The sequence below is a fragment of the Squalius cephalus genome (assembly GCF_949319135.1).
Source record: "Squalius cephalus genome assembly, chromosome: 24".
Taxonomy (NCBI): domain Eukaryota; kingdom Metazoa; phylum Chordata; class Actinopteri; order Cypriniformes; family Leuciscidae; genus Squalius; species Squalius cephalus.
In genome coordinates this window covers 26,267,785-26,280,598 of record NC_137145.1, presented here as the reverse complement: position 1 = coordinate 26,280,598, position 12,814 = coordinate 26,267,785, and the positions used below count along the sequence as shown (strand labels likewise).

Genomic DNA, 12,814 nt, shown 5'->3' with positions numbered 1-12,814 from the left:
TTGTGTAGACTGCTGCATTAGCCTCTCTGCTACAGTATTATCTGGTTAAATGGACATTACGTGTGCAGATTGCATGTTTCACTCAATAACACATGTGTGCTGCGATCTTGTCTCCTCTTATGCTGACAGCGTGTGATTGTGAACCTCTAATTAAGCGTAATCCTATTTAATTGTCCAATTGTGATATGTCTTAAGTTATTTAGCAGCATTATCTTATTAGGTTTGTTGGCATTTCAAGGTCCCAGCTGCTTTTGCACTATTGCTTTTATAATATATCACGTGTTTATTGTCATAATAATTATTCATGTTTAATTGCATTATTTTCAGGAGATTGCTCCCACTGAGTGATACAGTCTAATGAACTTAACAATCCTTATTACCTTTCCTTACCTAGAAAATGAGGACACCAACTGTAAATGGTGACATTTGTAAAAGTAATCATAGCATATAACATGTGTGTTGTTGTTTTAATGTCAGGATGAAGCTAAAAGAGATCAACCGAACCGCTATCCAGGCCTGGAGTCCAGCGCAGCAGCACCCCATCTACCTGGCCGCAGGTAACGGTGTTCGTTAACACTCAAAGATGATTCATAACTAATCATATGTCATTTTGTATAATAGCTGCTTAAGGTGATGATACACAGGGCAACTTTTTAAGCAATGTTGCTGTCAACGGGCAATCAGATGAGACACAGGGCCCACGACCGATCTAAATTATCCAGATAGAAAATTATTGCCCATTTTCAATGGGAAAGTGCCCAAGCAACAATCGCTCAAAAGGTTGCCCTGTGTATCATCACCTTTTGTCATTACAGGAAAAATGTATCACAAATCAGTAAATGAATCATTAGTGAATTGATTCTGGATTTAATTTTGATTGTTAAAGATCATTATATAGTCAGGACTCAACGCTGAGGATACTCTTTACTGGCCGGTCAGGGCTGTGGATCAAACGTTTAGTTTCCTGACAAAATTTTCAATGGACTCACCACAAAAAAAGTAATAAATAAAATAGGCCTAGTTATTGTCTTCGTTGTTTTTAACCCATAACCTTAATAAATAAGGTTCTGACACTTAAGACTACTAGCCTAACTCATATCAATTTCAAATATTGTTAAAGACAAGTAATCTGTCAGTGATAAAATAGAATAAAATAATGAAATAGAACACGCATATAAATACAATAAACACTGCTTTTCATGTTTTTCAGGTAAGTCTAACAGTCATTTTCAGGTAGAGAAAATTCATTAATAAATGTTAAATATCACTGCATAGTCTTTACTGTATAAATTAAATATAAATGAATCCTTATTAAAGTTACAAAAGTTATTCAGTCAAGAGCAGTATGTGAGATTTTGTTTGATTAACATTAACCCTTGTGTTATGTTGCGGGTCAATTTGACCCGTTTAGATTTTCTAGTTGTTGGAAATACTGGTTAACCTATGTTTTTTTTCTTGATATTTTGTGACTTTTTCTCATTTATCTTCATGAACATGCATGCAAAGTTTCAACATGCTGTTGTTGTTTTTTTTGACATATACAAACAAAATTACTATTACGTTTGTGATGTTCGCAGGTCAATTTGACCATCGTAGGCAGCTATTCAAAAGCAACTGTACAGACACAAAATAAAAACATTTATTTTATGTATGTCAGGGCATCAACTCCAGTTCTAAAGTGTAAGTGTATCTAAAAGTGCTCTAACCCAAACCAAACACACTTGAAAAAGCTAAATCATGGTGTTCAGAATTAATTGCAAATTACAAATGAAAATCTTTGACAGACACCGATAGTAAAATAAGATCTCATTTATATATTCAAGATATCTGAAATATATTGAGACTTCGACATAGACAGCAGGAAAAATGAGCTCAGATTAATTGATTAATTGTTCGGTTATGATGTTCTAAGCAAAAAAAAAAAAAAGCAAAAAAAAAAATTATATGCAAATATATATAAATATAATGTATATTAAAATTTTGTCAAAACAAAACAGTTTCAAAAAATGGTTAAAAAACATTTTCATTAAATCATATCTTCAGATATATATTTTTTGGAATATTTGACAAATGTTGATATTAAAAGTTTACAGTTTGTACCTGAATCTTTGTTGTTTTTCATAGTGTGATTTTTGAGGAATTGTATTGAATCCAATTCAATTTGACCCGAACCATAAGGGGAGTGCACAAAATTCCAACATAACACAAGGGTTAAAACACAGACAGCTGCAGGTTTATTAGGTTTATGCAGGTTTATTAGGTTTATGCAGGTTTATGCAGGTTTATTAGGTTTATGCAGGTTTATGCAGGTTTATTAGGTTTATGCAGGTTTATTAGGTTTATGCAGGTTTATTAGGTTTATTAGGTTTATGCAGGTTTATGCAGGTTTATTAGGTTTATGCAGGTTTATGCAGGTTTATGCAGGTTTATGCAGGTTTATTAGGTTTATGCAGGTTTATTAGGTTTATTAGGTTTATGCAGGTTTATGCAGGTTTATTAGGTTTATTAGGTTTATGCAGGTTTATGCAGGTTTATTAGGTTTATGCAGGTTTATTAGGTTTATGCAGGTTTATTAGGTTTATGCAGGTTTATTAGGTTTATGCAGGTTTATTAGGTTTATGCAGGTTTATGCAGGTTTATTAGGTTTATGCAGGTTTATGCAGGTTTATGCAGGTTTATTAGGTTTATGCAGGTTTATGCAGGTTTATGCAGGTTTATGCAGGTTTATTAGGTTTATGCAGGTTTATTAGGCTGCTGTCACTTTAAGAGCTGCACAGACCCAATATACTGATACACATGTGTTTTATTTCTCAACTGTTTATGTCCACTTAAGACATAGCAGACTGTGTTTACTAGGATACTCTCTGAGGCCGGATGTGAAAGAGAGCTCAGTTCAGCATTCGCTCGCTGTCTGAGAAGCGGCTTTCTAGATGTGTGCGCACACAAATCTTGAATTGAGTTTTCTTTCGTGTTTTCTTGCGCTTGAATATTTCAACTGGCAATGCTTAAAAACATGTCGTCCAAATGCAGCACTGTCCCGATCGGGCAAATGACAGTACCTACTCTCCCAAGCAACGCTTCTTCCCGTCCCGAATAGTCCTTATTGTCGAGACCTGATCGTAATCACAAGGAACTGGAAAATACATGGTAAAGTCATTGGCCAGAACGTCTGGGAACCCTGAGCATTTGGTGTAATTAGTCTTCTTGATGAACAATTGTCAGGTACCTCGGCCCAGCAGCTCGATGCCACCTTCAGCACCACTGCATCACTGGAGATCTTCGAACTGGATCTGGCTGATCCCACTTTAGCCATGAAGTCATGTGGCTCTTTCTCCTCTCCTCACAGGTACTGAGTTGTGCTCGCTTTGTGTGCTAATGATTTATTGAAAACGTGCTGACAGACACGGACTCACAGACACTGTCAGACACTGCTTTTAATGTTATCCTGTAACAGTTCTCAAGAAATAGGCAAATGATGACTTATTTTGTATGACTTCAGAAGACTTGAAATAAATCTTTAATGAACAGACAAACTAAACAAAATAACATGCAATTTAATAGAGGTTCTGAGAAATGTTAATTGCTGCAGTCTATTTAAAATGTCCAGTGAATCTGAATGAAGTATTAAAAAAAAAAATGGTTTGGATGAATGATTCAATGACTCGCTCATTAATACTTCGCTTGTTTCATTACTGGATGAATCAGCGTTTTGCAGATCTGAATGTTCGCTGTGATTGCACTTGTCAGAGGTTTAATAGACACAGGGGAATCGCTGTCATTTTGGAATAACATCGAGCCGGTGTTTTAATCGAGATCACGATCTTTTAACGTTTAATCGTGCAGCTCTGCTTTCATTGCTTAATTTTGTTTTCCATGGAAGCAAGAATGTTATATAGGTTTAAAAATGATAATGAGTAAATGTTAATGGGATTTTCATTTTACTGGGTGAGCTATTCCTATAAAACAGTGCAGAAACCAGGATCCAGAAACCTTTGCCACACCTGTCAATGGGGGAGTGAATTAAGAAAATGTGTTGAAGTGCCCCTTATTCAGATATTACCTTTCATATAGTGTGTTTATAGCTGTTTGTGAATGTAAAATGTCTGCAAAATTTCAAAGATCAGAATGCAGATAAATGTTAGTTATTATCTCCTAAATGAACCGTTTCTGAACTGCCTGAAAGGAGTCGTCAGTATTTCAGTGTGTTTTTTTTTCTTTAGCTTTCTGTTATGTCAGTGAGGGAATATCATTTCTAAAAATCTATATAAACAATTTAATGTTGCAATTCTGAATAAAGTTATGGGCCAGTTGGGGAAAGCCAATTTTGTTCTCATCTCAGTGCTTGGGGTTAGTTTTGAACCCCAGTTGTAACCCTTGTGTTGTGTCTCCAGATACCACAAACTAGTCTGGGGTCCGCAGGGCATTGAAGACCAGGGTTTGCCATCCGGCGTTCTCATCGCTGGAGGCGAGAACGGCAACATCATCCTCTACGACGCCTCCAAAGTCATTGCTGGAGATAGTGAAGTGATCATTTCCCAGAGCGAGAAACATTCGGGCCCAGTGAGAGCCCTCGATGTCAACTCATTTCAGGTGATGACCCTAACCAAGTTCTCCTACTTGGGTCAGGGAGTACAAGAATAATTATTTGTCCATGACAGTAAGTGGTGTTTTGATCAGTGTACATGACTGTTTCTTCTTCAGCCAAACCTCGTGGCCTCCGGGGGAAACGAGTCCGAAATCTACATTTGGGATTTGAACAACTTCAGCTCGCCAATGACGCCAGGACCCAAAACACAGGTACAGATCCCATGTGCACTCAGGAGAGTGATAAACTTTGTGCAAATGCGTTACATTTTATTGAGTTTTTAAGAATGTCATTTTATCATGTTTTTATCACTGACGATGTGTCCGAGTTATTGCACCAGATATCAGAAATAAAGAAAAGTCTTTAGTTCACTGGTTAAACAACTTTTTTTGAACTAGTTCAACTGGTTCAAGAACCAGAGTTCCCATGTCTTGAATTAAATTAATGGAATCTTAAAGTGCTTTGGCCATTTTTATATTGAATATGCAGGTCTAAAATATTTGATCGGGTAGCAATTGTGAGTAAAATATATTAGACGTCCTTATCCAGCAAATCACAAACAACTGGTCTCACAAATTCATTAGTTAAAAAGTGTGGGAAACTTGAAGAACATTCAGCTCCCAAAACTTCTGGAATTCTGGAATTTTTTCTAAATTTATTCACAGTTACTTAAGTTATTTTAATCAATGGACACTGATTGGTGTTTATGGTAGCGAAAATAGAGCAAATCACCTGTTGAAAAAAACTTGAAACTTCAAATAACAATTGTATTGATTACATCGTTACACCAGAAGGTGCGACAAGCGACTGTTAGAAAATGTTTGTCATTGAATCATTCGTTCGAGAGATTCGTTCAAAAATGCTGATTCATCCAGTAATGAAACAAGCGAAGTATTTACTGTATGTGCGAGTCGTTGAATCATTCCCTCAAACTGATAGTTTGTAACTTTAGTTGTCTATTCAGAATCGTGGGAGAATCCTGATCTGAGAATCCTGGAATTATTCTCAATTTATAATGGACACTAGTTTCTGTAAATTAGATGATAATTTTGAAAACAAACCATTTCAGGCGATGTATATTACAGCGTAATACTGTTGTGCACAATAGAGGCCCTTGGAAGGAAAAGGCTGAGAAACACTGGGTTCGAGGATTGAGCCAAATCTCTCCTCTTGGTGGATGAAACAGCTGTCACACAAATAATAATACAGTGCTATGCATAAGTTTAGACACCCATGCTAAAGTTGACTAAAAAGAGGAATAAAAAATCATCTTTTGGAAACTGAACTTAATGCCTTAATTAAAAAAATTAGGAAAAATCCAACCTTTAAGGACACCAATTTTCTTTGTGAATGAATAATGTATCGTAAATAAATAAATGTTCTTCCCTAAAATACAGGGTGCATAAGTTTGGACACCCCTATGTTAAATTCCCATAGAGGCAGGCAGATTTTTTTATTTTTAAAGGCCAGTTACTTCATGGATCCAGGATACTATGCATCCTGATAAAGTTCCCTTGGCCTCTGGAATTAAAATAGACCCACATCATCACATAGCCTTCACTATACCTAGAGATTGGCATGGAGTACTTTCCATAAGATCATCTCTCAATGCAAATCAAACCAGCTATTAGGCTAACTGAAATAAAACCATGCCAATCTCTAGGTATGGTGAAGGCTATGTGATGATGTGGGGCTATTTTAATTCCAGAGGCCAAGGGAACTTTATCAGGATGCATAGTATCCTGGATCCATGAAGTAACTGGCCTTTAAAAATAAAAATCTGCCTGCCTCTATGGGAATTTAACATAGGGGTGTCCAAACTTATGCACCCTGTATTTTAAGGAAGAACATTTATTTATTTACGATACATTATTCATTCACAAAGAAAATTGGTGTCCTTAAAGGTTGGATTTTTCCTCATTTTTTTAATTAAGGCATTAAGTTCAGTTTCCAAAAGATGATTTTTTATTCCTCTTTTTAGTAAATTTTAGTATGGGTGTCTAAACTTATGCATAGCACTGTAAATAAAGGAAGCCTACATATATCGGTAACACTTTATTTTGATAGTCCCTTTTGAACAGTCTGTTGACTATAAGTAACTGTGCAACTACATGTCAACTAACTCTCATTAGAGTATTAGTAGACTATCTGAATATCTGCAAACTCTTTATTGTGACGCTCCTCAACAGACTTTCTACTGACTATAAGAGACTTTGCAACTACATGTCAACTTATTCTAACCCGAAACCTACCAGTCTATTAATACTCTAGTGAGAGTTAGTAGACATGGAGGTGCGACATTACTTATAGTCAGCAGAATGTGTTCAAGGGACCATCAAAATAAAGTGACACCCATATATCTAGGGATGGAAAGATCATAGAGAGTGTGCTGGGCTGTTTTGTCCTGGGACCGTAAGCAGCCCTGTCCAGTTTTGACTGGTGTTTGTTCCTCTAGCCCCTGGAGGACATCAGCTGTGTGGCGTGGAACAAGCAGGTTCAGCACATCCTGGCCTCGGCCAGTCCCAGCGGAAAAGCTTCAGTCTGGGACCTGAGGAAGAACGACCTGATCATCAAAGTCAGCGACCACAGCAACAGGGTTTGTGCAGTTATTCATCTCTGCCTTGATTTGACTAAACCTCCTAATAATAACAGTGAGCTTGCATTAATAAGACCTAATAACTTGTGTGTACTTCACTAATGACCAAGTATCTGTGGTACTTCTATAGTATTTCTATGTCATTGTTACTGTTGTCACCGGAGGCCGTGTAGGTGTTCATGCAGTGTTGTGTGTGTTGTGGTTCAGATGCACTGCTCCGGCCTGTCCTGGAACCCAGAGGTGGCCACTCAGCTGGTGCTGGCCTCTGAAGACGACCGGATGCCCGTCATACAGATGTGGGACCTGCGCTTCGCCACCTCGCCTCTCAAAGTGCTGGAGAACCACACAAGGTAGATGTAAACCAATGTTGTGCCATACTGACCAAAAATCGTTTCATATTTTTCATATTCTGTGCGGTGCTCAGTTCACAGCAGTGACAGAAACTATGTTTTTCATTAAGGCATGATATGTGCCACCTTAAATTGATTTCCAGGGGCGTTTTTACCGCGTTTTTAAAGGAGAACTCCGGTCAATTTTAACATTGAGCTCATTTTTTTGTAAATTTGGAGTGCTGTCAATACAGAGAACAACGACAAAAATTGGTGTTGCCTACACCGTGTTATCCTCTTTTTAAAATTTGCACCCTGTTGACTTCCATGGGGCAAGTTTTAAACCTGCTTTTAGCCTCTTAACATCCTTGATGTGTCATTACAAGTGCACAGAAAATGTGAGTGATTCCTTCAGAGTGAACGCGGTGAATCTGACTGCAGTAGATGTGCAAGATATGAATAAAAATGATGTTAATTCAGCCAGCGCACATACCTGTATTTACATCCTGTTTTCGGTTGAAGCCCACCGTAATCGATTGTCAAGTTCACGTGCATAGGTTTAGTACCTATGATCATGCGCCCGAACTCGACAATCGGCTACTGTGGACTTCAACCGAAAACAGGAAATAAATACAGGTATGTGCACTGGCTGAATTAACATAATTTTTATTCATATCTTTCACATCTACTGCAGTCAGATTGACCCGCGTTCACTCTAAAGGAATCACTCACATTGGCTGTGCACTTGTAATGACACATCAAGGATGTTAAGAGGCTAAAAGCAGGTTTAAAACTTGCCCCATTGAAGTCAACAGGGTGCAAATTTTAAAAAGAGGATAACACGGTGTAGGCAACACCGATTTTTGTCGTTGTTCTCTGTACTGACAGCACTCCAAATGTACAAAAAAATGAGCTCAATGTTAAAATTGACCAGAGTTCTCCTTTAAGGGCAGTGTTTTAACCTTATTAGATTTATGCATTAATCTGTTATGTAAAATTCTTACATTTAATCAGTTAATTAGAACGAGACACTATAGGCTTTTACCAATCAAAATCCTTTTTTGCACTGCAAAAGTTGCACAGAAACTGCATCTAAAGCAGCATTTAGATCTATTTATTATGGAAATACTATGATTATTTTAAAAATAATATTTTAAGTATTGAAATTTGAAATATTAAAAAAAGATATTTAAATATTAAATATTTAAATATTAAACTAAAAGCTCCATTAGATGGTGGTATATCATTTGCCTTTGTCTTAATGATTGAGTCAGTGACCGATTAGTTAAAACAACTGAATCATTCAAGAATGAAGCAACTTGTCTTTATGAATGGGTCATTGGATCATTGAATCATTTAAAGTGATATTCAGGAACGAAGCACAGTTTCGCTGTGGCTTTGTTTGGGACCATAGTTGCAAATTAAGCGACTATGATACTAGATTAGCAACTTTTCAGACCCCTGTAGCAACTTTTTTTTCAAAAAAGTGACTGGCGACTAATCTAGCATTTTTAGCTGGTTAACATGTAGTCACTATATCATACTCTTTCTGTTATCTGACAAAAAATAAGCAAATGATAACAGCTTTATTGGACATTAGGCTGTATATTACATTATAATTACAATATGTAAGCATGGATTAGGAGAGAAAATGGATGTGAACTGCCAACATTACGTCATCCAGCGACATTTTCTGACCAGGCATTAAGCTACTTTTCACTGGTAGTGTTGGCAACATACATCATTCCATTTAAAAAATAGTTGGCGATACACATCACACACCCCTAACCCTTGTCTGTGTGTGTGTGTACTTTCAGAGGTATCTTGTCCATAGCGTGGAGTGTAGCAGACCCAGAGCTGCTCCTGAGCTGTGGGAAAGATAACCGGATCCTGTGCTGGAACCCCAACACGGCTGAGGTGAGACTTGAGGAACACCGTGGCCCCGCCGATACTGAGAGCGGTATGACATGCATGTCCTGTCTCCTGTCAGGTCCTGTACGAGCTGCCCACCAGTGCGCAGTGGTGTTTTGACATCCAGTGGTGCCCGAGGAACCCAGCTGTGCTCTCCGCCGCCGCCTTCGATGGACATATCAGCATCTACTCCATTATGGGAGGAAGCAATGATGATGCCGTTCATTTACAGGCCGATCAGGTACAACTGAACTCTGAGCACACACATTCTCATAAGCTTGCATGGACATTGATGATCTCACAGTTGCTCCTGATGTCCTTTGGGTCAATAGTTAAGTAGCTCGTTTGGAAACATGGATCCTTTTGGTACGGGGAAGACGCTGCCGCCGCTGCAGCTGCCTCAGCCCTCCGCCTCCCAGAGCACCGTCACTCCTCTGAAGAAGCCGCCCAAGTGGATCCGGAGACCCGTCGGAGCATCTTTTGCTGTGAGTGGCCACAGATCTATCATGAGGGGCTTTCACACTGGACAAACCTTTTTATAGTTCCTAGAACTATTGCTGGAAGCTCCCGGATGTTCTCGTGTTCGCACCGCAGGAACTAGGAGTGATTTTAGCTCTAGGAACTCTTTTTGGAGGAACTAATTTACTCCTACTTCAGAGTCTGTCTAAACCTGCACTATAGGAACTACAGTGACCTTAGTGACGCTGACTGGCCGAACACATGAAACACCAGCACCGCCATTTTAAAAAAGCTGTGTAAAAAAACAGATTATAGCCTATATATTTACTCCACAAACTAACTCTAATGAACATGGAAAACAGTGATAGATGGACCTCTTAATCTTTACGCTGAGGAGAAAATCCAACGCATCTTCGAGGGGACCAAGAGAAACATGATTATGTATTTCTGCTCAGCAACACTGGACATCAAACACACGGCATATGCTAATAACTTTTTATATACTCTTTCTATGTATAACAGTTCTATATAATAACGTATTAGACAGATCATAAACCAATGAACACAGAGAATGCGAGCGCTGTGAGCTCAGGCAAAATAAGTCACAACAACAAGCGCGGCTCATGTCACTTCAGAGTTCCTTCTGGCGGTGCGAATGCAACCAGGAAAATGTTCCTATTGGAACCATTAGTTCTCGGGAATCACGCTGGTGGCTCGTTCCTACAACTACCCGCTGCGAAAGCTCCTATAGTGCATTTTAGACACCCTAAACCGTGTGTGCTTGTTTTAAATCCGCTTTGTCTTTTTGTGAACAGTTTGGTGGAAAACTAGTCACTTTGGACAACATCAAGCCGTCGGCCCATCAGCCCCAGCAGACTTCTGCCCACGTTGTGCATGTCAGTCAGGTTGTGACAGAAACCGATTTCCTTGATCGATCAAACCAACTTCAGGCGACACTCACCGCAGGAAACTTCCTTCAGTACTGCCAAACCAAGATTGAAGCTGCTCAGAATGAGTTTGAGAAGACCATTTGGTCTTTTTTGAAGGTAGGACACTTGAATACTTCCTAAACTGGTGTACTTGTGTTACAAGAACAGCAGACTTGTGTTCATCAAGGTGTAACCAATCGATTTACGTTCTCAGGTAAACTTTGAAGAAGATGCACGTGGCAAATATTTGGAGCTTTTGGGATACAAGAAGGAAGAGCTCACGCTAAAGGTATTTGTTTAAAAAAAGTATGGTTTGTAGTGTGAATGTCTGAAACAGCTTCTTTGGGTCTCAAAGTGTAGGACTTGATTAGATTTGCTTGTGGTTTTCAGATTGCATCAGCGTTAGAAGAAAACTGCAAAACGGATGCAGCCAATGTGGTGAGTGCACCAGTCGTTGTGTTTTATTACTCGTTCAGGCAGCCTCTGGGTTCAAGTTCAGCATGTTTGACTTCATAATGAGTTTTTGAGAACCAAACAAGAAGATGCATTTTATTTAATTATATAAAACAAGACAGGAACACAAACATTTTTCCCCCATGAGCTTCTCTCCTAAGAAGGGGAAGTGAAAAAAATATTTGGAGAAGAAACTTGCACAGTAAAAACGTTCAGCAGCTCAAGCAACTCTTTCTCTATAAACCAAACAAAATGGAAAATACACTGAGCCAAAACATAATGACCAGTCACAGAAGAAGCGAATATCGTTGATCATCTCCTAACAAGGCCACATATTAAGGTCTGGGTAGATAAGGCTACGTCTACATTAATCCGGACACATTAGAAAACTAATAATTAATTATCTAATCAACCAATCACATGGCAGTTGCTTCAATGCATTTAGGGGTGTGGTCCTGGTCAAGACAATCTCCTGAACTCCAAACTGAATGTCAGAATGGGAAAGAAAGGTGATTTAAGCAATTTTGAGCGTGGCATGGTTGTTGGTGCCAGACGGGCCGGTCTGAGTATTTCACAATCTGCTCAGTTACTGGGATTTTCACGCACAACCATTTCTAGGGTTTACAAAGAATGGTGTGAAAAGGGAAAAACATCCAGTATGCGGCAGTCCTGTGGGCGATTTCTGTTGAGACATTCAGATGGTAGAGTCAGAATTTGGCGTAAACAGAATGAGAACATGGATCCATCATGCCTTGTTACCACTGTGCAGGCTGGTGGTGGTGGTGTAATGGTGTGGGGGATGTTTTCTTGGTACACTTTAGGCCCCTTAGTGCCAATTGGGCATCGTTTAAATGCCACGGCCTACCTGAGCATTGTTTCTGACCATGTCCATCCCTTTATGACCACCATGTACCCATCCTCTGATGGCTACTTCCAGCAGGATAATGCACCATGTCACAAAGCTCGAATCATTTCAAATTGGTTTCTTGAACATGACAATGAGTTCACTGTACTAAAATGGCCCCCACAGTCACCAGATCTCAACCCAATAGAGCATCTTTGGGATGTGGTGGAACGGGAGCTTCGTGCCCTGGATGTGCATCCCACAAATCTCCATCAACTGCAAGATGCTATCCTATCAATATGGGCCAACATTTCTAAAGAATGCTTTCAGCACCTTGTTGAATCAATGCCACGTAGAATTAAGGCAGTTCTGAAGGCGAAAGGGGGTCAAACACAGTATTAGTATGGTGTTCCTAATAATCCTTTAGGTGAGTGTATATCTTTATAATATCTTTGGGTTTCAATATGCGTCACGACTAAACTTACGTCATCGTTTTTAAATACCTCCGTTTTCACAGTTCACCCAACAGCGTGAAAGTGGCGTTCTCATATGAATCCACTTTGGAATAAAGCTTTGTCTCAGTGTGGACAGGAGACCAAAATGGAGAGAGAAAAAGATGTGTTTTCAAACGGAAACATATTAGTGTGGACAAGGCTCTCATAATCAACTTATGACGGATGCAGGAGAAATGTGCAGGAATAAAGATCT

General features: G+C 38.9%; 1 protein-coding gene across 5 annotated transcripts in view; it reads left to right on the top strand.

Annotated features, from left to right (window-relative positions):
* Positions 1 to 12,814, top strand: part of sec31a (SEC31 homolog A, COPII coat complex component) — a 39,594-nt gene that overhangs the window by 248 nt on the left and 26,532 nt on the right. For all 5 annotated transcript variants that reach the window (XM_079862166.1, XM_079862170.1, XM_079862169.1 and 2 more), the window contains exons 2-13: positions 478 to 557; positions 3,223 to 3,346; positions 4,392 to 4,590; positions 4,702 to 4,797; positions 7,041 to 7,181; positions 7,389 to 7,531; positions 9,328 to 9,427; positions 9,501 to 9,662; positions 9,754 to 9,906; positions 10,696 to 10,926; positions 11,024 to 11,098; positions 11,200 to 11,247. In XM_079862166.1, coding sequence (XP_079718292.1) covers positions 479 to 557; positions 3,223 to 3,346; positions 4,392 to 4,590; positions 4,702 to 4,797; positions 7,041 to 7,181; positions 7,389 to 7,531; positions 9,328 to 9,427; positions 9,501 to 9,662; positions 9,754 to 9,906; positions 10,696 to 10,926; positions 11,024 to 11,098; positions 11,200 to 11,247 — 1,551 coding nt within the window. In that variant the 5' untranslated portion in view covers position 478. The remainder of the gene's footprint in view (positions 1 to 477; positions 558 to 3,222; positions 3,347 to 4,391; positions 4,591 to 4,701; positions 4,798 to 7,040; positions 7,182 to 7,388; positions 7,532 to 9,327; positions 9,428 to 9,500; positions 9,663 to 9,753; positions 9,907 to 10,695; positions 10,927 to 11,023; positions 11,099 to 11,199; positions 11,248 to 12,814) is intronic.